This window comes from Sinohyriopsis cumingii, chromosome 2 (genome assembly GCF_028554795.1).
Source record: "Sinohyriopsis cumingii isolate HCF-2022 chromosome 2, ASM2855479v2, whole genome shotgun sequence".
NCBI classification, from domain to species: domain Eukaryota; kingdom Metazoa; phylum Mollusca; class Bivalvia; order Unionida; family Unionidae; genus Sinohyriopsis; species Sinohyriopsis cumingii.
In genome coordinates, this window is record NC_142962.1 from 117,250,635 (window position 1) to 117,277,409 (window position 26,775).

The 26,775-nt window shown below is 36.9% G+C and overlaps 1 protein-coding gene across 3 annotated transcripts in view; it reads right to left on the reverse strand.

The window, feature by feature from the left end:
- LOC149805675 (pleckstrin homology domain-containing family H member 2-like) overlaps positions 1-26,775 on the reverse strand; it is a 349,103-nt gene that overhangs the window by 20,825 nt on the left and 301,503 nt on the right. For all 3 annotated transcript variants that reach the window (XR_016419762.1, XM_089950325.1, XM_089950326.1), the window contains 8 exons: positions 20,793-21,010; positions 16,529-16,706; positions 14,380-14,535; positions 11,946-12,043; positions 11,045-11,186; positions 10,475-10,602; positions 1,164-1,293; positions 128-211 (listed from right to left, as the gene is read on the reverse strand). Coding sequence is in view for 2 of the 3 variants with exons in the window: in XM_089950325.1 (XP_089806451.1) it covers positions 128-211; positions 1,164-1,293; positions 10,475-10,602; positions 11,045-11,186; positions 11,946-12,043; positions 14,380-14,535; positions 16,529-16,706; positions 20,793-21,010 (1,134 nt within the window). In the remaining variant the exon portion in view is untranslated. The remainder of the gene's footprint in view (positions 1-127; positions 212-1,163; positions 1,294-10,474; positions 10,603-11,044; positions 11,187-11,945; positions 12,044-14,379; positions 14,536-16,528; positions 16,707-20,792; positions 21,011-26,775) is intronic.

Below are 26,775 nucleotides of genomic sequence, written 5' to 3' on the forward strand. Positions count from 1 at the left end.
CCGGTTTTGGTTGGCACAAGGGGCAGTCTCTCATAACAGGTTTTACTGTACTCTGGCAGTTTCTGGCATGCAGCAAGTAATGGTCTTTGACCAAAAACGTACTGCTACAAAGGGGTACAATGCTCACCATAGTTGAGTATTCCAGGACTGAGACTCCCTCTTCTTGAATGGCTAGCCAAACATCATCTGGTGATGCAGTCCAGTCTCTGACCTAGCAGAAACAAAAACCAAAAAACTACATTTCTAAAATAAACATTAACAATATTGTGCAGGAGCCTGGTATTCTTCTTGGTCTACTTTGGTTGACAAAGTAACCAAAACAAAAATGTCTTGTAAATAAAAGTATACTGAAATGTAATTCCTTTTAAATTCATTTCCTGCCAATACAGTTTCTCACCAGCACAGATCATAACAAAATATTGGTGCAGGTTACCAAATCATTTTGGTTTCTTAGTGTTTTCATTCTGAAACTCAGTTGGTTTCAAATACAGTTAGGACTATTTAAAGTGTGCCAGGTCTCTCTGGGTTGTATCTTGTTAATAGATACAGGCCATTACAAACTGCAGTTCTCCTTTTTATAATGCTATCCATGGGAGTCCTAAAATTGACCCACATTATCAGTGAAGGAGCCACTGATTGTCCCAATAAGGAAGTGTTCTAATAGTACATTAGTACACAGAAATAGTGTATTTAATGATTGAAATCATATTATAATTGGTTCTAATGTCACTACTACAATATGATCTGTGATCTTATTTATGCTACAGGGAACCATGGTGGCCCAGTAATTAGTGTGACAGTCTAAAGACCGAAAGGGGGGTGCGGGGTCGAATCCTACCATTATACAGTTCAAAACAGCTACCATTGTGTGTTCTTGGGCAACACTCTTTACTTAAATTGCCTTGGCGCTAAATAACCTACTTGCGTTACTGTAAAGCACCAAACCAAAAACCTAAAAGTGGGAAGCAGTATATGCAGGACTTTTTTGAATGAGAGACCAATGTAATAAAATATTATATTGACTGCTATTTTGAAAAGACTGCTTAAAATTCAGTCTATTTTTAATCCTGTTCTCGATGGGTTTTTTTTCCTGTTTTGTTCTTAATACTGTTGGGAGAATGTAAAAATGGGTTAAAACTGATCTGCAATGAAAGCTGGAGTACCCGTGTAAGGAAGAGTCTAGCACCGCAAAACTGCCACTTTCTTGCTACAGCCAGATACACCCGTACACAATCTTGAGTTGACCTGCCACGCAATGATGACCATCGTTCTCTTAACTTCTCTATCAAGGAGCTGGAGTAAAAGAAGACATGGTTAATTCCATCCAAGAGAAATATAACTATTAATGCTGAATATGGACAAAACAAGAGTCTGCATAACTACCGTCTATAACTGCAATATAGTGCATGCTCTATGCATTCATATGCTTTATCAGATAACAAAATCTTGAAGGTCATGATTTCACAACAAAAGGGACCAAACATCAAAAACGGTTACAGAGATATGCTAATTTCAAAATGTATGATCTAGTTAATTCCAGTCAAGGCTGCAATCTGATGCAAGAAGTTCATAGATTTGATTATATTAGTGAGGCTATCAGTAGGAAAAACAAATATACCAGTGGGAAAATGAAGAAAAGATAGCTGATGGTTGAAAACTGCAATGTTTGCCATTCATAATAAATATGAATGGTAAATTTATTTAACAATGAATGCATGTGTGTGTTTGCATATTCATGTGTGCACACACATGCACAAACACACACACAAATTTGGCCCTCTTACTCGAGGAACATGGGTCACAGAAGAATAATTTTCGAGTGATTTAAGTAAAAAGCTTGTGATTCATTGTATCAAAGCACTTTTTTTATGCACAACTGAAAAACTATTTACCACTTGCAAATGTGTTCGTTTTGATTTATTGCTCATGAATGTCAAGCACGAGTTGAATATTGGTACAGTTAAGAATGCCAAGTAGTAAAGTCTTACACAGTAAAGAGGATTCAATTTTTTAAAAAACTAAAACAACACAGAAAAATGAGAAAAACAATAAGGAAAATTAATAGGTAAAAGTTTATACGTGCTTAGACTGGTATAGACAACATCAATATGAATACAAAATGAAAGCTCAAAAGCAAGATTCAGTTACGCTCAACATCCTTTCAAATGGCTTCCGCCTATACAGCAACCACAAGATAAGCTGAACATGTGTGCCCAATCTAATGATCATATAGTCTGTACATCCTGCAGTAAAAGTGCTTGTGTTTAAGTGTTTCACACTTTTCAAACCACAACCATTGCCCATACCAGTCCGACTGTAACTTAGGCTAAAATTTTTGCCTTACTGCTTGCACACACTGTGCCAGCATGCTGTTTGAATCATTTGAATCTGTTTCAAAAAGAGATTCTCTTTTACTGTATCTTTGCTTAAAATAATACACCAAAATTCCACGGTAGAGAAAATAAAAGCAGTTTCAGAATTACATATACTCTTGGGAAAACCAATTTTCAGAATAAAGTATGTTCTTCAATAATACCAGTCAGTTCTTACCCTAGAAGTACAAATACTACCTCCCAAATCTTTCGAGCCCTTCCAAGAAAATATTTTAGCTATAAAAGCTAAAGGTTATCTGTCCACAGAGGTGAGTCAGAAATAGTGATCTCCCTGTTGGATATAGGGCTTTGTGCCAAGTCCCATCTGAACATCAGTTACTAGTGGAGTGGAATGCATGCTACATCTGCAGGAACTGACAATGGGGAATTTGGGAGGGTGTATCCATATTATGATTAGGTAGGTATTATTAAAGAAACACATTTTACCTCCCAAATTGGTTTCTTCCTTAAATACATTACCCTGGATTATAATACATTCCTTACCTTAGAAAAGGGCATTTTCAGTTCCCTAAGGTATATGAGGCAGCTTGTACTGTTTGATATAACATGGCTGTAATAATGACTCCATATACCTAGATGCTGCTATTGGGAAAAAAATTCCCTTGTATATCCAGTGGAATTTCACCAATAGAGAAATGTTTGCCCCCGAGGGCTAGTTTGACATGATCCAGGCATGCAACTTCAACATATCTGAGTTTGGATGAAACTCCTGCCCTAGAGGTAATTTCAGTAGAGGAGGAAAGGTCTACTGCCAGATTTATCGCACTTGAGGGAAGCAATGTGGGCAAGAAACCACTCTGATTCCCTTTCTTTTTGCAAGATACTTTGAATCAGAGGTGTTGAGGGACAAATGTAGGCATCCAGACCATTTCAATCTAAGAAAGATGTTGACTGATCAGGTCTTCCAATCAACGACTGGCAAGACAAAGGTTCTTTTTTGTTTTTGGCCTTGAAGCAAATAGATTCACCAGTTGTCAATCCATGTGGGCACAGATTTGACTGAATGCTGACAAATCAAGCAACCATTCAGTTTGTATTGGTTGATTCCTTCAGGAAAACGAATCTGATAATACATTTAATGTGATGGACTTGATAGTGGATTTGATGTTGACAATTCCACCTTAGAAAATCAGAAACTATGGGGCATATATCTGGATATCTGGTACCCACCCCCATCATCGTTTAAGAAAATTCACTATAATGGAGTTGTTGAGCAGAATGAATATGCTCTTTAAATAAAGCATCTCCATCCACCAATAAAATGCTGTCAGTATCACCTTCTTCTCTCAGATACTTAAGTGTAAAAGTCAATCCTGAATGGACCACAAGCCATTGACCTCCTGAAACAATGGCAGAAGGTGGTCACCCCAGCCTGCCATCTTTGCACCTGTAACAAAAATATGACTGTTTGTTCCAATGGACAACATTTTGGTTGCCATTGGGACTATAGTATCATCTACAATGGTCTCAAAAATAGTTGACCAAGGACAATGAGATCTGCTGGTGCTTTGAGGAGACCCAAAAGGAGTTCTTTGGATGAAATGCAAGCCACCATTTAAATGATTCCCAAAGCACATTCATGAGGTAGAGAGACTCTGTTCAGATGTGGGTGAAATGTTGAGATGGGATGATATCAGATTTTCACTTGCTGACAAGGAATCCAAGGTGAGTGTAACATGGGAATTCATGTCTTGGCTTAAATAATAACTCACCTGGAGCTTTGAATTATGTTTTGCCAGGTACACCATTCCCTCAATAACTAATGAACCTACTTATAATACGCAGTCGATATGTAGCACATCTGGAATTTTTTAAACTAGAAAATACCCCAAAATTGGAAGAAAATTGTGATAATGAATGGTAAATGAAACCTTGACATACACTTTATCATTGAAAATGGTGGTAAGAACCCCCGATATTTGAATCAACATCATGAAATTCTCAACTTTTAAAAATAAGTCCTGTATTTTATTAAAATCTCATTCCAAAAAACATTCTCAGTACACTGTCAATAACTATTTGCTGAAACTCTGATGAATGAAAATGTCACTGATTCCTATTGGTGACAATAACTTAAATAAATGAATACCAGTTAAACAAGTCTTATCATGTTAAATTAGTCTTTAAGTTCTATCTTTTAATTTGGTTTCATTGTAATCTTCATAAATACAAGTCAAGATCTTGAATTCAAACATGAAAACTGTAAACTATCTTTACAGCTATGGCTGTAAACATTTCTGTGATGTTTTGATTTCTGACTTGCTGAAGTATTTGTTTTATTGTTACACCCAATTCAAATCAGACTTGCTTTGTATTTTCATAAAAACTGTCTTTTCAATCAAATCACAAAAAAGGAGGTGGAATAAAAGAAAAGTTAAAATAAATGCAAATTCTACCTATACAAGAGCTAGCGGTCACAGTAGTGTGTCACATAACTATCATGGAATTGTGTACGAGTTATATCAATATGTATATGTTGTCAAAAATGTACTCGGGTTTTGTTGCCGCGTACAGTGTAACCCGAGGGTTGTATATTTTTTCAGCTCTAGTTATTTTGAAATACTGAGCAAAACTCAGACCATGCTGCATGTGCAAACTGCCTGCAGTGAAAAACCTAAGTACCTGGCTGCGCATATCTGTCACAGCTAGTATACATATACAGCAAATTCTCTATAACCAAATTACATTATGACGAGTCTTGTCAGAAAGCTTACCCCTTTACGGGAGCAAATTCTCCAGCTGTAGAGACCAGGGCTTCATGACCATTGGGTCTGTGTTAAATGTGAGGGCTCTCGAGGGATCCTTCAACAGACTGAGGGGCAGACCGTGAGTGGGCGCTTCTCTGGCCATTGACTAGAGTGAGTTTAATGGTAGTTACATCTTGGACGTCAAATGGGCGCCATGATAGTCATATATATTATGTGTTCCATGTTGTTATTTTCACTATTGCTATCTGAGCAAATTTACATGCATTTCAATATTGTTATATGAACGATACATTCAAATTTACATGCATTTCAATATCGTTATATGATTGATACATTCAAATTTACATGCATTTCAATATCATTATATGAACAATACATTCAAGACTTTGTTTATATTGGGGTGTAGATCATATACTTTTATTTTGTTGATCGGTGATAGAACTTAATTCACGTTTGTTTAAAATTCCATTTGTTAAATTCATGTTTGAGTTTTTTCATTGAGTTACTTGTTGTTGATAGTTCCATGTTAGGAACCTTATAATTTTCCTTATCTTTTTGTTTACAATGGTGTCAGATTTGTTAATATTTAATTTGTTTTTATAAATAAACATCTTATAAACGCAGTTGCTTTGGGTGTCTTCACTAAACCAGTCCCAACCCGGCTTCATCTTGTGACAATAACCTCTTGTCAATTGATCAAATGAACATAGATATTATTATGCAATACAACTGAACTACCTAAAATTAGCCTACTCATTCACAAATGTGATCAAAACTGGCAATGCAACCCAGCGAAATGAGTACCTGGTGAATAAAAAGCTTTGATTCACAGATATAGTTCATTATGGAGAAGTGATTTCAAGTGGTTGTACTCAACTTAAACTTCCTGAGTATGCACTCAGAGATTTCCTCAAGGATGACAATGTTCATTCTAACTTACAATAAAATCAAGGTATCTTCATAACAATTTAAAAGAATGAAGTTTTGATGGTGACATTTTCACAAAATAAATGGTCTAGCTTTGAATATAATGTGTTTAGTTTCATTGCAAATCAATAACAACAAAAAAGCAGCAATGTAATATAGAATGTTTCTGTGTACACATGATGGCTGTTCATACCTTCTGGAATGATGTTGTTTACAATCTTTCAGAGGTTGGGTATCTTGAAAATGAAGGCAATTAATAAACCACCACCCCTGCAAAATGCTCTTTATTGACAATTCCCCTCAATGTTATAATAAAACAAGTATTCAGCCATCAAACATCCCCATTACCTGCAGTGTAGGCTTAATCTAATTAGCTTTGTAATATCACTTGACAGTAAAAGTAATCAGATATTCCACACTGGATTGGAACTGATACACATCAACAGCTGATTTATGTTATACGTTGACTAGGGTTTATGTTCCATAGGAAACATGCTCTCAGGACAGTCTTTACTCCCCTTCCAAGCTGTATTGATGTCTTGTATTTAATAAATAGTGTAGAATGCCTTCTGCAGTTATTCTTCAATAATAAATAACATTACATTACCCACTCCCCCCAGGTTTTCTCAATGTCCAGCAGTGATGAAATCCCCTAAAAATTGTTATGCCCCTCAACCACTCACACCCTTTATTATAGTGCAGCCTATGTTTTTGTTGTTTGCACATCATCGAGTAATTTGGCATAGTTATAGTCCTGCTTAACACTACTCTGTCCAGAATCTGTCTGAATTCCCAGGATGTTGAGACCTAAAGGGAGTACCTTTAACCGGTATATTGTTTCCCTGAAAGCAAACCACAGGAACTTCCTGCAATATTTGTGAAATGGAACAAGCAAGTTGTTTTATGAGGGTCTTCTTGTACATCAAACTGACTGAAGTCTCCCTCCTGAATGTTATTTAGAAAAAAAGAGTAAGTGTTTTCATTCTGAACCAAAGAACCCACATGAAAAGGCACCATTCAAGAACAAGATTCCTGCAAGTGTCCATTGTGCACAATGGCAGGCAAGGATAAGCTGTGCTCTGCTTGCCAGAAAATTGCCTTTGATACCAGCCCAGCATAGAGCCTAAAGCAATGACATTCTGGACAACAGCTGCGTATCACTAGAGTGTGTCCAGTCCATCTCTAGTTAATGAAGGACTCAAAACTCCCAGATCTGCTACATTTCTGTTGACAGATGGGGTGTCTATGTGAAAGACAGCATGTGTGGCTTATAGTATTATAGTATTCTTGATTGAAATAGGATGACAGTCACTGCTAGGCAAAGAAAGGTCCAACGACACTTGGGTCCTGTAGTTGCCATTCTATACATGCTATATCAGCCACATGACCAGATGGTGGATGGTCGGTCTATAAATGGATGGATCAGTTCGTGGCACTAACTGGTTGTATAGTGACCTGGGCACACTGTACCACTATCATGGGTAAACTGATCCCTATCAGTTCATATGTTGGGATAGAATATGATACTAGATCAATATATAAGTGGTACCATCATTCAATATTGTAGGCAAGAATAATTTCTATGTTGAACTCATTCAATCTCCAACAGAACAAAGCCATTTTTATCCCCTCCCAATCAGTGTCAGACCTCATGATGCCAGGATGTGTTATAGTATATTGGAGCCAATAACCTATCCTCCTCCTCCCCTCTCCCCACTTCAGGTGTGACATTGTCAGAACTTGCTGCTGTTCATTTGCCACAAAAGAGCAGACTGGCTGTATAACCTTGCCGCACAAGTCTGAGTTTGCATAACAATTGTTTATTGTTTTCTTGTGACAGTGAATGGTAGGTTCTTCTAGTTTGCATGAACTGATTCAGGTGCCATATAATTTGAATTCTTTTTCTTTGCTATATAGTTTAACATGGTTGTTCTAAGTGATTTTTCAAAAAAAAAAAAACAATTCCAAATGAGCTTTATGGCAACAATGAACTTAGAGACCAATGCATCAGTAACTGATGCAACTGTGACATCAACTATATCCATCACAGCGACTTTTGTAATCCACACTATTGATGCAAATGCTTGTAATTAATCTGCCATATATTTATAACTACTCATTATATTTGTATATAATTTCAGTACATATTTCCTTTTACTTACTAGTATATTTATAATATGAAAAAAAAGAATTCCTATTATTTCAACTTTATGTATTTTGTGGCATGTTGTCAGATATTGTTTTTTGGGGAACAACATTTTCTTACCAATATAAACATGTTCATGCCCCAAAATTGGAGGACACGATTTTTAAGAAGTTTATTTATGCATTTGATTTTTCTGACATAACTGTAGCTTTCCAATCTGAAGACAAAACAGAGACTAATAGAGTCTTAGGAAAGTAGTGTATGGCTTGCATTTCATCGGAAATTGCCTCAAGAAATGACTATGGGAAATTGGAAGAAGCATGCTTTGCTGTGTGTATGTGATTTTCATTTTTAACACAACATTTAAAAAAAATTCAGTCATATTGTTACAATATCTGCTGTGTGGCCGTTTATAGAGATGTCTAGCATTGGGGCATCATGCCGCAGACATGTAGCATCAAGTCCCACCCAGTCACATGATCCTGACACCAGGCTGACTAATCCTAACACTAACCTCATAATGCTGAACAGCTGTTAGAACCATTTTATTACGTCTTTGGCATGACTCAGCCAGGGTTTGAACCCATTACCTCCCACATCCAAGGCAGATGCTCTAACCACATAGGCCATAAGAGCAGTCCCTGCTTTGCTATCATTATGTCACCAACACCACTTATCACAAAGACTATTTTTTGAAACTATATTACTTATTTGTTGAGAGACAGTCTCATGTGTAAAGACGTTAGAATAGTATGTCACCCTTTATTTAAAGAAAGGAAGAAAAAAATGTTGAGCCATCTGCAAAAAAGAGATGCTTAGCACAGCCACTGTGGATAAGAGTGAAACTTGCACCTCATAATGCACTAGCGGCATATCTAGGAGTGAAACTTGCACCCCGTAATACACTATCTGCATATCTAGGAGTGAAACTTGCACCTCGTAATGCACTAGCTGCATATCTAGGAGTGAAACTTGCACCCTGTAATGCACTAGCTGCATATCTAGGACTGAAATTTGTACCCTGTAATGCACTAGCTGCATATCTAGGAGTGAAACTTGCACCCCGTAATGTACTAGCTGCATATCTAGGAGTGAAACTTGCACCCCGTAATGCACTATCTGCATATCTAGGAGTGAAACTTGCACCCTGTAATGCACTAGCTGCATATCTAGGAGTGAAACTTGCACCCTGTAATGCACTAGCTGCATATCTAGGAGTGAAATTTGCACCCTGTAATGCACTAGCTGCATATCTAGGAGTGAAACTTGCACCCTGTAATGCACTAGCTGCATATCTAGGAGTGAAACTTGCACCTTGTAATGCACTAGCTGCATATCTAGGAGTGAAACTTGCACCCCGTAATGCACTAGCTGCATATCTAGGAGTGAAACTTGCACCCCATAATGCACTAGCTGCATATCTAGGAGTGAAACTTGCACCCTGTAATGCACTAGCTGCATATCTAGGAGTGAAACTTGCACCCCGTAATGCACTAGCTGCATATCTAGGAGTGAATTTCACTGGGGAATAACATATTATAAATTAATCTAGATCAAAATATATATTTCTTGTGGTTCATATACTAATTATTACTTTTAAAAAATTTGTCCATACTGACCTTCTACTGCTCAACTTACAACCAATGTACAATTATTATTTGTTTAAAATATGGAAAATTATTAGAAAGACCTTTCTTGCTTTATTTATTTTCATTTGAATTTTAATCTATGACAATGTTATCCACAAACGTTTGTGAAGGTGCATGGTTGTTAACTGAAATGTTTGTGCAAAAATCTTTCTTATTCTTTCACTGAAGATCTTTGACATTTTGACCAAAAAAATAACAGCTTTCTTTCGCACAATCTTTTGCCAATTTTGCTCCAGATGACTGAGACCATTATTGTGTATAAACCAAGTTCTCGTAAAGTGACCATGACATTTTTTCGTCCTGAAATTAACAGTTTCTTCCAATTCTGTAAGTGATAGCCACCAATAAAGTGTATATGGTGGATAACTTTAGATACTATGGAAACAAAATCAGTACAAGACTGACAGATGTTCATATGCTCTGCCATAAGGTTTGCATATAAAAATTAATTATTTTCTACTATCCAAGAACAAACTATATATAAAGTAACTACTATAAAAAATCCTGAAGAAAAAACTGCACCATCCGTTATTTTTTCAATTTACAGTGCTCTTTTTATCTTGATAAATCTTCAGAGACTATAAGATTTGTTCCAAAGTAATATCGCTGAAGCAATCTCTATCCTGAGACACAATCTAATGTAATAAGAACCTGTCTCCATCCTCTACATTAAGGCGATATTTCTTGGGGTAGAATCGGTCTAGAGCAGTTGATATCTGAAGCCCTATGCTACTGGAGTTACCAGCTGAATCAGGCGTCTTCAGATCTCCAAACTCTATCTACAAAAAAGAAAATCTGACTTTTACATTACAATGAAATTTGATCCTCAGTTCAACCTAAAATCATCAGATTTAGTTGAAGATTGGGTTACAAGATCTTTGAAACAGTTCTTTTCAAACTAACAGATGGATTGAGAGATAATTTAAGAAAAGTAACACAAGCAAATGATTTCTTGATGAACTTCTTAACCAAGTACAGAAGTATCATGAACAGAAAATGTAAACCCCTTTGCACAAAATGCAAGGGACCAAAATATCTGATATAAGTAAAATGCCATCCAAAATAGGAATAAATATATATGCAACATTTGTATATACAATGTACCTATATTGTGATATAAAAATTCACTAAATTGAATACTATATCATCTGGTTAAAATGTTTGTTAAAAAAAAAAGTTCATGCAAATTCAAGCTAATGACTGTGACCTCTCACTGCATACCTGAGCCATGAGTGAAGCCAGTTCTAATGCCAAGTCTCGGTTCAGCGGAAACTGGCCATTGATGATATCGTCATTCACTTGGTATGTAAGCAGAAGTTTCTCTTTCTCAGTCTCAAAACGGCTTGTGCTCTTTAAGTACAATCTAAAGTATGAACTTTTTAAATTAGCAGAGTCCACAAAATGTAGGCATTAAACAGACAAACATTTACCTCCACAAATATGGTAGAAAGTATAACAAATAATAAATCCAACTTGTGAATATAGTCAAGTAAGATCAGCCAAGTTCACATAACAAATATATTCTGAAATATCAAGCATGACATTTGTCAATCTTTATATTTTTTTTCATGTAAAATTTAAACTATAATCATTACTGTAATGATGTATGCCCCTGCCTCCATGTTAAGTATAAAAGTTTTATGCTGAAGACTTGTAATGAAATGCTGTACATTTTACTTGCACTATCTGACTGCTAACTTGTTTTCAAGCTATTTTATGTATGTATGTATCCATGCATAAGGTTCATCCCAGCTATACAGTGCTAAGTTAAGGCATCAAACAAAAAATAAAGTCAAAGTAAAAATCATTAAAATGCAAGACCTCTGCTTAATTTTGTAAAACAATTTATCAGCTTTTCATCTGGAACATACTCATGTAATAAATCCAAGGACAAAAAGGTTGCCTCGAGTAATCTCCTCTACCACACAGAGGGGCACATTTGGTCTATTCCATATCCCCAAGTGAGCTGGGGCTATGCTACAGAATAGAAAACAAAACTAACAATGCTGTAAATAACTCCCTCCACCCCACTGTAGTCAGCTACCTCCTTTTAAGTGTCAGTTCATTTTCACTATATCCATTAGCTTTAACTGATGTTACACCATAAATTTAGATAATGTACCTGTTTTTGTACAAGAGTCGAATGGTCTTGCTGGTGTCAAGTTTCCCAGAGTGATGTTCACGAAATGCTTCCTCCCACTTTGAGATCACATCACAGACCTAATGGTGAAACAATTTCAAGTGTTTGTCAAAAAACTCTCTCATCTGTGAACTGTCTCACGATGTGTGGTATAGGACTCATTATGAATGGCATAGAACATGTGATGTATGGCACTGAACTCATGAAGTGTAAAGGACTGATGATGTATCACAGATAACTAGTGATATATAGAACTCATGATGCATGGTATATGACCCATGATATTTAGTACAAGACTCATGATTTATGGTATAGATCTTCCGATGTATAGTACAGGTTTCATGATGTAACATAAAACTTGTATAGCATAGGACTCAGGCTGTATCATTCAGGATTCATGACGCGTTATAGAACTCGTGATGTATGGTATAAGACTTGTAATGTTTGTTATAGTACTCTTGATGTATGGCATTTGTGATGTATGGTACAAGACTTGTGATGCATGATATGAGACTCATGATATATGGTGCAAGACTCATCATGTATGGTATAAGACTTGAGACACATGTTATCACATTTGTGATGTATGGTAGTGGTCTTGTAGTTATAGGTTACTTCATTTGTATGGGAAAATATGAGTTTTTTGGATGGAATAGTGCACGACCTTGGGAGTGCAGTATATCCATCCGATAAAACGAGTTCATATTTTCCCATACAAATGCAGTAACCTTTTTATTATATGCTCATTTTCTTACTCTACCTAAGGCTTAATTATACAAACAAAATACACTACAAGAAACAACGTAAATGAATGTATGCCGTATTTCAAACTAAATACACAAGTGCCGATTTATCATTACACAACATCATTATTAATACGCACATAATTAAGCCCTGATAAATTTGAACTTAGTCGTGCACTCTACATAACTTTTGAAAGAAAATGGCGTGTCTAGTTAAAATGTGGATATGTGAGAAAGCTTGCCAGTAGCTTCTCGAGGGTCGGTGGTTCTTTCCGGGGATTTTCCGGGTTCTTCCTCCACCATTAATACTGGCTGCCATGTATAGCCTATCGTGTGCTGAAAAATGGCGTTAAACCCTACAACAACAACAACAACATCATTACACAACATCATTATTAATACGCACATAATTATGCCCTGATAAATTTGAACTTAGTCGTGCACTCTACATAACTTTCGAAAGAAAATGGCATGTCTAGTTAAAATTGAAATTTCCAGTCATATTGTGAATGAATGCACATTGCAACAACTTTTCCATTTGAACTGGAATGAATAGATTTTGGTATTTTGTTTCGATTCAACAAAAGTTTGTGATTTTGGACTGGATTCATCTGTGCAAATTGTACATGAAATACATCAGACTGAAGCGGCATGGGAGAAGCGTGTTTAAATCTGCAAGTGTGTTTTTTCTGTCATTGGCTATCTGAAATCATTATGTGGTGAAAATATGAAGTGTTTCAATTGCAATTATCAAAAAGACGCTATTGAATTTAATATTTATTTTGATTACAGTAAGGAAGATATAATTGCACTTGGAATATAGTCTAAATTACAGTACAATTTTAAATGTGTAATCAAGCTTGAAAACTCATGACATGGCTCATGTAATTCAGATTTGCAGAACTAAGAAAGTACATTTTGATATGCTATAGTAGTTTTTTTAAAATCATTTTTGCCTGAAATGCAAGTAGGAAACACATTTTGGGAGCTACTTCTGAATACATCATAATACATTGACTTCCAGGAGATTTCCCATTAACCTAATGCCTAGCTGTGTTAGAAACATTGTTGTTTTTCACTGGCTATTTCGCTTGTGCATGAGCTGAAGGGTAAAAGTTGGAGTTCTCTTTTTATTGTTTTTTTTTGTTGCTTAATGGATCCATCATTTTCATATCAAGACCACTCTTTATTCCAAATGCCCATTTTATCCTACTTTTTGCACAGGTTCACCTGTGTGCAATTGCGACCAGTCTGCCTTAGATATGTGGTCAATAAGTCTAAAATTCTGACACAAAATCAGATTCCAACCACAGGCGAATTTTTGGTGGAAAAAAAAAATCAGGTCCAAAATATTTGGTTTTTCCCTCTGTATTATGTACTGCAACTAGAAATTCCAGATTATTTGATATCATTGTAGAGCTACATCTGTCTAACTTTCCATAATACCACCCACTTTAGTGTATCATACATGACCCTGATGCTACAGAGCTCAGCAGTAGGCTACTACCTCCTGCTGCATACACGTGGCACCAGGTATTAATGAGTTCAACCCAGGCTCAAACCCTGAAAAATGGAGAAGCAAAGAAGTGCATTACTGCTACACTATTCAGGACTAATTCTGCAGAGTTTCTATGAACACTACTTTATGAGGTCTAATTATGAAGAGCACACACCTTAATGTGTTTCTGGAGACAGTATTCCATGTTACTTTTTGTTGGATCATCAGAAAAAAGAGCAAAACCAGACTGCAAACAGTCACGGACAGCAAGAATTTTGCTGAGACAGTGTAGGAACTCCTGGACAGTTGTGGACCCATCAAAACTGACAACCTGGAACAAAATTTCAAGAATTAAGCACTGCAATAGTTTCAATTCAAATAACTACAATAATTTTATGAGCTGTTCCATTTAAACATACCTGGTCCCCAGGGAATGCACTTTTTTTAAAATATATGCCAGGGTACTTGGATTATTCAAAGAATTTATATGAAAACAAAAGTTCTAAATTACATCTGTGGGCAACCCAAGGCCATTTTACTGGAATGGACCTAATTATACACTTGTGAAATTCTGTATTTTTTTCCAATCTGCTCTATGGAAACATGAATATTATATACCTAAGTGCAAATCTGTGTTGTTCTAGAGTTAAGATTAATCAGTAGAAATGAACAACTGATTATGCAACACCACAGCAGGGACTGCATTGTTTGCACTTGGACCTGACTTGTATGTAAATATATATGGTAAATGTAAAATGAATTTAACATTTATACAATGACATGCTTCTGACCCAAACCAAAACAATAATCTTTAATTTGTGAAAATATATTCCAATGTACATAGTAATTATTTATAATCTGTTAAGTCCATCCATTCATCTGTCAGTTTTCTTTGTGATCAAAATTTGTCCACATTGAAAGAGAGAAGTTTATTTGCTATGGTGCTTCACAGAATGAATAGAAGAAAATTAAAGTTCCAGATCCTGTGAGCAATCTGCAGGGACTGAGTGGATTTGTCATCAAGCCAGAAGTAAATAAAAAAAATATTTCATGGCCAACTACAGTGCTTGAGAAAATTACCTATATGCAATACTTAAATAGATTAAATGGCAGATGGCTGCAAAAAGGTAAACTACATAGAATCAATTGCCACTCTGCATGACATAGCACATCAGGTGTTCCACATTTAACTCCTTTTGTATTAAAGTTGGTGTGAAAGAATTCAAGACAAGACTATATTTATGCTCAATATATGGGATAGCATACATATTTTCGTAAATTTCTTTAATGCTTTCTTTAATTTGGTTTTTTTGTTGCATTTTCACATGTGAAAATACAGGAATATATTTTCACATTAATTTCCCATCATGCAACAAACTACTATAATATTTTGAGAATCACTTTGATTTTTAAACCATTCAGTCATACTGCCATATAAATTTGTCGTACTTCAACTAGTGAGTCTCTTGAGTATTGCAATAAAGTGGTACAAGTAAGAAAGTAGAGCTCTTCCTCACTGTAATGCATTACCTGAAGTTCGTAAATATTGACTGTGGCCACAAAGATGCTATCAAAATGAGGGAAACTATGACGATGTGTTAGATAAATGTCTAGGCCAGTGGACTGACTCGCCAGAATCAGATTTTGTCTATGTGAAAATCAAGAAGGTTTTCTTACTTTTAAATTAGGCAAGAGACAAGTGTTGAAAAAACAAAAGTTATTACTCAGAGGTTGGAATTTACAGGCAGATGGACATTTGTGAAAGTGTCATGTAAATTTAAAGCTGTGATTCAGGAAAAGACAAGCAATTTGTGAAGCAAGCAAACCTAAATTTGGGAAGTCCTGGTCAATAGAGCCTGACTTTATGAAGCACAACAGTAAGGGAGAGCACTGTATTCTTTGCACATACAGCAAACACCATTGCAGAATTAGTCATTCTGGAAAGTACGATTTATGTCAGCACAGTAACATGACCCAGCACTAAGTCATTGCACAAATACAAAACTCAGTCTTAAAATTACCTCATGCATCCAAACATTCCAACTCATGTGACCACTGCGACTCCCTTGCAGCAATACAGATGAAAAAAGATAATTTTCTATGCTCAGAAAAATTAAACATGATCTTGAACAACAATACCATTCAGTCTCTGATCAGTGTATAGCTGAACTCAAATGGTGAAAAGTATAGCCCAATATTATCTATCAGAAAGGCAAGGCAAACAACTATAGCCCAATATTATCTGATCAGAAAGGCAAGGTAAAAATTATAGCTCAATATTACCTGATATGATAGGAAAGAAAATAAGTATACCCCTATATTACCTGGTAGTTATTATTAAGGAAGTGTACTGGAATACTGAGTGGCTGGGAGTGATGGTAGGGATGGCGTAGTAATATGGAAAGGACTTCCATACGTGATGGCTTTGCTTCTCGTAGCCCTTTTAGAATGGTCCTCTCTAAGGCTCGCTGGCAGAATATGGCATACTTCCCAATCTCAGATCTGCAATTCATGTGTTATGTACATTTGTATTATTTTGTTTTCTTTTCTTAATGATTATGTCTTAGATACCATTGTATTTTGTACAGGACTTTGTCGAAAATCAATTTCGCTTGGTACCTGACTAGAGACAGATTTTGTAAACAGAGTACATAGCTAGATATTTCTCTGTGACTGTGGATTTCATATTCAGATCATTATAAACGTAAACAAGTATATTTAATCTGAATCTTGGACAGTGAAATTCCTCCACGGAATAACCTAGTCTCCCTGATGTTTCCCGACGTTCTTTATTATAATTTTAGTAACAGACTTTGTCTTTTTGACAACTTTGAATGTTCTAGAAATGTTCTTTTTGACCCTCATCCTACTTCTACTTTTATATCTTAGCTTTATATATATAATGTTGTTTAATTAAGAAATTGTTCATTCTAACCTAGCCGTTAGATCATCTGCCTTGGATGCAGTATGTTGCAGGTTTAAAACCTGGCCGAGTCATACCAAAGACTCATAAAAATGGTACTAACACCTGCTTTGCCAGATGTTCAGCAGTAAGAGGTTAGTGTTAGGACTAGTCAGACTGGCATCAGAATAACTGACTGGATGGGACATCATGCTACATGTCTGCGGCATGATGCCCCAGTGCTAGACATCACTATAAACTGCTGACATTGTAGCAATATGACTAAAATGGTTAAAGCTACATTAAAAGCATTTCTGATCAAACTAAAATCAAATGGAAGTCATGACAGTAGAGAAAACAAACCGCATTTATTATCATTATGCAAATGCTTTACAGCCTTCAAGATCAGGGCTTTGTTCTTTTGTTTTCTTGGGGTGGGATTAACACCATTTTTCAGCAACACATTGTGGCCAGTATATTAAGTGGAGGAAGAAACTGGAAGAACCATTGATCCACAGGAATCAACTGGCAAGCCTTCTCACATACCCATCTTGGTTGAGCTGGTAACTTGAACCCATGCAATTAGAGGTGAGATGTGAGCGGTATGTAAAGGAAAGCACCCTAGACCACTTGGCCCTGAGGGTGCCCCTCTGGATTGCGAGCAAATCAGATTTTATAACTGGTGTTGGAAGAAAAAAAATTGACTGATTTAGTACATAAGTGTCAGACTGAGTATTACCTCAGCCATTCAAAAGGCTTGTGCAATCAAATTTCAATGGGTTGCCACATGGCACTTTAATCAGAAATCTATGTGGCCAAGTGGTCTAAAAGCGCTCTCCGGTACGGATCACTGCCATCTCACCTCTGTCTGCATGGGTTTGAGTCTAGGATTCAGCTAATGTGGGTATGTGAGAAAGCTTGCCAGTAGCTTCTTGTGGGTCAGTGGTTCTTCCCAGGGTTTTCCCAGGATCTTCCACCACCATTAATACTGGCCGCCGTGCATAGCCTATCGTGTGCTGAAAAATGGCGTTAAACCCAACAACAACAACAACAACAAAAAATCAGAAATCTATAGTAATACTTTCATTGTTCAAACCGCAATTACTGAAATGTTCAGTTTGACCAAAGTTACACCATGCCACCCAAGCATTTATAAATACTAACAGGATTATCAGATCTCATGTCTTTACATATGTGGTGTACAGTAATAACTTACTAAACTAGACACTGCTAGGACCAAAAGAATGGCTGCTTTTAGAGATGTCCCATTAAAGAGTTTTGATTAATGTGTGTATGATTTGGATTTTTAACATTCACAATTTTCATTCATATCATTACGATATCTGTAGACTGGCAGTCTATAGTGATGTCTAGCATTAAAGCATCATGCCACAGACATGTAGCACGATATACCACCCAGTCGCATTATCCTGACACCAGGCTGACCAGTCCTAACACTAACCTCTTAATGCAGAGTGCCTAGTGAAGCAGCTGTTAGTACCATTTTTGTAAGGTTTGATTAGTAACAAAATACCCTTATTGGGACCAAACATTATAGCCAATCTCTTCTAAATAAACTGTATAAATAGTCAAACCTGATTATGTCAGGGGTGTCAAAATCTCGTTGACATAACCTGGTCCCAAGATTTACTGTAGAATAATGATTATGCTTCTGAAGTACCAAAAATGAGGAGTTTTGTTTCTAAAAACAAGTGGCATTTCTAATGCACAATAAAAATAATAATTCAGTCATGCCTGGTTGCAGAGAAAATAAGATTTTAAATGAGATTAAGTAACAAGTCACGCCTTTTTATAACACAAGTTACTGTAACAACGTCAGTGGTTCAAAGCTGTTTTTATTTCCCTGTGAATAGTTTCATCCCTTTGGTAGCCTCAAAAAGACTGATTTTCTCATGCTGACCAGATCTAGGCCAATTTAAGTACATGTAGTATTATGCTTTTATTAAAAGTATTTTCTTTTGCTAGTGTTGACTTGTGACTAGTAGCAAAATGTACCTGACCAATATTGTGCTTGAAAATCATGATCTTTTGTTGATCATAAGAGATTCTGTTAAACTAGTATATGCTGGTTGTTACCGATAAAATTTGCCCCTGAAACAGAAAAAGATGAGGCTGTTGGTATTCATATGCCAAAAAACTAAAATGTTTTTAAAGTCTTTAAAGTCGACAGTCTCAACATCAAATTCTGTAAGATGGCAGCTTATTCTATTCATACAATTGTAGTCCAAAATTTGATAAGTGACTGTCGGCAAGAACACAGCACAAGAAGGAGAGTCAGCTAATCTCTTTGATGAATTGCAAGGCGTGGATATTCAGGATAAAAACAATATAAATAAAAACACTCCTCTTTCTATTTGATATATGTCACTCCTATCAGTCACTTTCTGCTTCATTCCATTTGTTTTGAAGAATCTATTATTATGGCACAGCGATCGAAAACTAAACTAAAAAAATAACTGGGAGCTATGGATTTTATTTACAATACCATTGATGCTGTTATTTACTCTTGTTCAAAACAAATTAATAACCATGTGGTTTTTGTTGGGATTTTTTGCTGGGGACCAACTTGGTTTGAAATTTTGTGGGTTCCTATTTACAGATTATTGTAAGTCACGTGATCTAGTCATACTGAGGTTGAAGGCTTACACTCGGAACAAGCATGGAAATACTTTAACTGTTACCAACTTCGTTTTAAATATATTGTGGAAAACAAATTAGGTATTTTTAGCTACGTTTAATGACATTAACCTGATAATTTTCCCAGTTACAGATAAGATCAAATTCGCAATGCTGTGCTGAATGAACTATACTGTTGTGGTCCATTATGAACAAAGCTTCTGCAAAGTTCAGAAATGCAGTCATTAAATTTTCTTAATCTAAAGTATTTTTTACCAAACAAAATCTCCACTCTATGCCAATGATAAACCACACATTGATGAGATTGGCTGATTAGCATTTGTACTGGTAAAATGTGGTCTTGTACTGACTTTTTCCATCCTTGCCATTATGAGGTACTCATAGTAGTGAAAAAGCCAAATCATTTCTTGAAAATTTCTCTGAGATGGTCATTAATAGTTGCATTTCACCAAAATAACTAGGTCTATGTGTTACTTCGGACCAAAACTTATACCAAACATAATGAGTTTGTCGACTTAATAGGGGTCAGGATAAGCAGGGAAAAATTAGCATAACAAAGAAGGAGTTTTTTGGAACCGGACCAAAATGTTTGATATACAAGGGTTCTCGTGATACTTTAAGTCAAGATAAGTGGGTTTGACTGTACATGTATTGATCTTATAAGTCTGGTCCAAATGCAAACAATATAAACTCAGAGCTGCCACTGCATAATGCACCAGCAGATCAGGGAATATCTTATTTGATCTACATATTAGTCCTAACAAACTGCACAGACCCCAATCAGCCAGCACATTATACAATGACAGATCTGGGTCTATGTTTTTTGCAACTGGATCTGACTTACAAGTGAGTGTATACAGTATACCATTCACTTTAAACTATCTTACTCCACTGGTAGATTTTGTGTTTACTTTTAGCATACATACAGGCTACTTAACCAAAAAAAATCTCATTATTTTTAAATGTAGTTAATTTGTATATTTTACGATTTACCTCCAAAAGTAATATTTTTCGTGACAGGTTATTACCTTGGTTCTGCATTTCGCTGAAGGTGGACCTTGAGAAGCCACATAATGCTCTGCTTTGGAAGGAAGAGGGAGACGCACATTGAGAGTAACTGCCATCCCTGCATTAGGACGAAAGTGGCAGGATTTAGCCTAGAGTCTGTCAGGTCCATCACGGAGTTGGTGGGAGAGGCAGGAGTGTGACACAAGTACCAAGAGTGTTTCCCACATAGGAGCAGATTCTAGAAATATGAATATGTCTGTATGCATCTATACGTTTTAACATGATGATTCTTTTAACAAATTTAAGATAAATAATGTAAAAGATAAAGGTACAGAATAAAAAGAAAACGTAAAATTGGGGGGCAAAACTCATAAACCACATTCTCTCAAAAAGCTGCAAGATTGTCTTTGGTGGGTTATATCATCATAAAGTTTTTTCTTTAAGTTCACATAAAAAAAATTCTCAGGGTGAAAGTTGATACACTTCACAAGACTGTATTCCAATGTCACTGGTCACAGGTGGAGTATGTATGAGTCAGTTATGTGTATCCAGCATAATTCAGTCTCATCTCTATGCTGGGTTCAGCAAAAGGAAAACCACATTTTAAAGACCTGTCTTGCACAAACTATTCTTAAGAATTCAAACTAGATTTATAACTCCAGAACATTTATCAGTAATATTTAAGGTGATCTAAATATGAAATTCTTGGGGGTAAAACTAATGTTAATTATTTAATACTTACCAGTTATTACTGCATTGCGATCTGCTTTCATGGTGGATAGTTCTCAGTACAAGGTGAAAATTCCCTTTTCCAATTACTAATTAGGAGTCTAGAACAAAATAAACAATCTCCATCCAATGCTTTAGTCACTCACTTGGAATATCACACATCTTTGAGTTGAATCAAGGCTGAAGGACACCATAGTGTCAAATGAGGTAGGAATTAGGAAATAACAGTAAGTACATATCAAATAAATTAGTACCCCCACAACTGAATTTTAATAGCAGTAATACATTACCTGCCATTATTATGTAGCTGACTTTCCCAGCCCTGAAGGAGGTTGATGACTCAATAAGAACTGCTGGAGAGATTTTATGAAAACTTGTTGGGCTCACACAAGACCTAGTGTAAAAATAACTTCCTCCGCTATGCCATGAAATGATGGTAAAATGATGAAAAAGGCAACCGAAATCACCAAAAAAGCAGCTTGCATGATATCATCCTGATGATGAATAAATAAATAAAGGCCAGAGATGCTGCAAAAACCCAAACATCATTGGCTTTGATTCTCATGAATGAAAAGATCCCACTCAGTGAGACTGATAAACTTGTTCAATAGTTTTTTAAAAATCCACCCACAAACGGTGGCTGCCAAATTATCAGATGTCCCTTTGAGGTAGAAACAAACATTTCTGACTAATTATTTACCCTTTCTGATTTAGCCAAAAAGAAATGTAAGGCTCTGACTGGACAATGATGTCTGTCTTGATCATCCCTAGCAGATATGTGACTCAGACTAGGGACTGATACTGGTTAAGGGACTCTCAAAGGTAGCTAAGTTTTACCCAAAAGACAAGCTGTCAAAAAAGAGAGACTGAATTGTTGTTATTATTCAAATAGGAAACTCACTTCCAATGGTAATGCATGAATTTCACTCATCCTAGCTGATGATAAAAAAGAAGTAATCTTAGGTAAGATCCTCAAAAGAAACCACACTTAATGATTGATTGATTGATTGATTGATTATATTTTTACAGCACACCAGCACTGTTAGACTATCTAGCACCATACAAAAGATTATATGTAGGATCATTTAAAAGTGCTAAGAGGTTTCGCATTGACCAGCGATATAAAACCAAAGAGTTGAAAGTAAAACAACAACATGAAAAGGTTATTTAAAAAAACTTCCCAATCAATGGGGGATGTAAATGGTATATGTTAATGGAGACAGATGAAAAGGTATTGGAGATAAGGGACAGTATGTACATTACATAAAAATGCTCAAGGTGATGGCATATAAGTTATAGTTCAGAACAAATGTTTACTTCTTTCATGAATTCTATAATACAAGTCATGTCCACTGTATCAAAAGGTTCCTTCATGTCATGCACACTGTAATACTGATCACGCGTAGGTTGCAGGTCGAAACACTCTATCATAAAGTGCTTAACAGTGAATGGTTCATTGCAAGAAATGCACTCTGGTAAATCACGCTTAAGAGGTTCATAAGGAAGTTTAGATAATGGCCAACCAAACAAAAAAGGTTTCAATTCAGCATCAATGAGCACGATACTGCTTTTTATAGCTTATCAACCTGATGTGTTCTGATAGATGAGGGTCAAACACACTGGACAAACCCATCCAGAACTTGAAAGTAATAGTGACGGCAGCTCTATAACCCATAATGATGGAAACCAATCAATTTTATTTTTCTGAAAATCAAAAAAAATCCACAACAAAGTCTCAGGGGCAGACGAATTAAATAACACTTTCGACCCGGCACTGTAAACCTTGGAAAGTCATTGACTGCATTCTAACCTTAGTGGTATAGTCTGCAATCCTGCTAGAAAACTGATCCTGGCAGACAGATCATTTGATATGAACCAGGCAAGAAGGTGGAGAATCTATGGATTGTTATACAGGAGAGACCATCTGTTGCGTTACAGGAGATCCCTCCACAGCATTATCCTCAATGGAGGGAAAGCATAGGCATTCGTATACATGAAAGTGTATTGAAGTACAGCCAAAACCTTTCCCAATTTATGCAACAGATGAGGTGGTGATGAAATATGGATTCCGGTAAAACACAAGCTGAATTTGCCTGCATTAGAAACAGGAGAGGCTTTATATTAATTCTTCTTGGGATCTAGATCTACCAGCACATTTAGGGTTACCAGAACTATGATGTAGAAGTGAGCAGAAAATGAAGTACTCTTGAACACTCTTGTCGTGCAGCACATTATCTGTGCAATTCTAAACACGAATCATCACTTGATCTGTGATACAATTCATGCCTATATATGTGAAATTCTGTAAAGGAATCAGATGTGACTTGACTAGATTAGGGATCAGGCCCAGACAAGTAACTGTCTGCTAACTGTGTGACAGACTTCCAAATAAGATAAATCCGAGAATGTTATGTATCAACCAGTCATTGAAAATCTGGATAGGCATTCCTAATACAGTTGCTATCGCTTCCACCACACAGGTATAGACTCTAGATTAGGGAGCTAGGCCAAAGAGATGAGCCCAAATCTGCAAGAATTCATTGTCCAGAGAGACCTGCAGGAATTTACATTAGCACATAAAGATGCCATATGTAGGTAAGCATCTTTGAGGTCTATGGAGACTGCCCAATTGATCATTATTATGGTATTCCTGAGGTTGATGTTTCCATCTTTAAGTGCTCTTCTCTGGTAAACCTGTATAATGGGATAGATGGTAAAGCAAAATATTCCCACTGTTTTTAAACCAGGAAGATCAGGGAATAGAATATGGAGTTTTAAGTGTTTAACACCCCTCTACTGCTCCCTTCCCTTAGAAATGTTAATTCCTCTTCCCTTATCGATTCCAGATTGGTCTGGTAAAAACAAATGGGGTCCTTAATTGAGGTGGAAGGTCTGATGAATGAAGCTAATATCCCCTCTCTTATTGTTGAGATAACTTGGACATTATCTGTTAGGTCCAACCAGGCCACTGAAAAGGAACACAGTAGGATGTGGGGTTTGAGGTGGATCTGGCAGGAGAGGTAACAACTGCCTCTTTCCTAATGAAGCTTTGAGGTGTCCATAGACTTACTGTCTGGCCCTTAAAGCTCACCACACCCTCAATTAGTGAATGAGGTGCAACAAGAAGCTTGAAAGGTAGTCTGCTGGTTCCACATGAATTCTTGCTTAAAGCATTTAGGTGGGGAACCCAGCACAGTCTTAGGTTGAGGGAATGTCTTTGCTGGTTTAGCAGGCCTGAAACACCAGCCGCTGACTGGAGTTTTTTTATTCCTTATATCTTGAGAGGCTACCATTGGGATTAAACTACCAAATATGGATTTTGATTCCAGTGGTGTCACCCTTATTAGATATTTGTTGTGATCCAACAAGACCTTAAAAGAAACCAGTGTGGCATCCATACATAAATGCACCAGCTCAGTCAATGGTGAAAGTGACAGCTGGAGTGTCTCCGTAGGGCAGCTGCTGACAAGGCTCCTACCTTAAAATGTTGAATGTGACTGCCAAGAAAAGGTCAACATACAAATCACTGGTAACAAAGGTGCATTCCTGAAGTTCCATAAGTTTTAAAGTCTTGACTGGAATGCAGGTCCAGGTCACCATGGAGATCATTACCAGAGATGCTTCCCAATCTAGGCCAAGGGGCTTAAGCAGCCAAGCAGATGAGAGAACCCTGTAACTAAATGCTGAAACAAGTGGCCTTATAGAGTAAGAGAGACTGACTGATCGCTCCATTGCCTGGCTGCCTCCTGACCTTGAGCCAGCTTGTGTTTTATCTATTATCATAGTTAAGTGGGCATGCAGAAGAAGATAAGTTTCTTCTCAGTGTCCAGACTGGATAGAATTCTCATGTCTGAAGGCCCAGGAGTTTTCAAATACTGATCATGACGAAGAAAGCTATCAACTACCTACCATCCAGTCAAATGTTTACACATCTTCGCATTCTACTGTCTGCTTGGCATGGAATGGAGATGGGGATATCTGATGGGGGTAAACTACTAATGCGATTAGGACCTCTTTTTAACTCTGAACAATGAATTATGTGAAAGTTAGCTATGGTTCCATGGGGGGGATAAGACATTCCAGATTCACCACAGTGGTGGGAGTCCCCAAACCCCATAGGGATTCATTGGAAACATTGGATGGGTGGGGTGGGGTTATCAACCCAATCACTTTCCCTAGAGTGAGCAGGGTGCTATCTGTTCCCAGCTGACAATCTCTGAAGTCAGGTACTGGTGAAAATGATCTTCCACTAACTGGCATTTGTCTGACCTGGTAATTCATGCCTCTTGCCCAGTACCTAGTGTTGATACACTGGGCATACTTGATAACTGATGCCTGGTAACTGGTATATCACTTTGTTCAGTGTCCGGTACAGGGTGCCTCAATGACCAGTAGAGCAAAAAGATCATTGCAAGGATTCACCTATCCCATCTTGGCCCCTATGATGAATGAGATGAAGATTACACTTCCCTATACCAGAAATGAGGAACTTACTGGGGATTTTGATGACTTCCCTAAAAACAAAAAGTTCCACTGATCCCTCCTAATATTGGTGTGTTTTTGCAACCTTTCTGCACTAAAAAATTCCAATTATCCCTCTTGAAAATGCCTCTATTCCTTCCTGAGGTAGACGAGTTGGTGACTTCCTCATTTAGCTAAGTGCCACTGATTCCTCCCAGAATTGGCTTGTTGGCTACCTTCCTACTAGAAAGTGCCTGCTATCTGTCTTGGGATTGGTGCATTGACGACTTTGTTGTATTAAGAAGAGTCTCTGACCCCTCCTGGCTGGTGACTGCTTTACAGTGGGAAGTGCCATTGGTCCCACAGTGCAATGTTGGGGGTCCATCAGGCAAGGAGAGAACGCAGCTTTTTTTGCTAATGTCTACAGAAGTGGCACTAATCTGTCATACTGCATCAATGTTTAAATCCAGTGTCAAAAGCTCAGTGGTAAAAAAATGTATCCAACTATTCCACTTATATTCGCATACTATGGTTTGTCCTCACCTTCCAAGTCTACTGAAGCCGTCACTTTTAGGTTTGGCCCACACTTGGTGGTGGCTGGCATTCAACAGGCACTTTAAAGCTAAACTCTGTCTATTACCATGTGAGATCTGAGGTTTTATATGCATTTACTGTGGGAGTTGTCCTAATCTTGCAATATCCCTATACCCACATAGAACTTTTTTGGAGGCATGAATGAGGCATTGCCATCATCTCATATCATTTTCCAATGGATAAGATGTGAAAAAGTTAGTCGGCTGAATTGGCTATCAG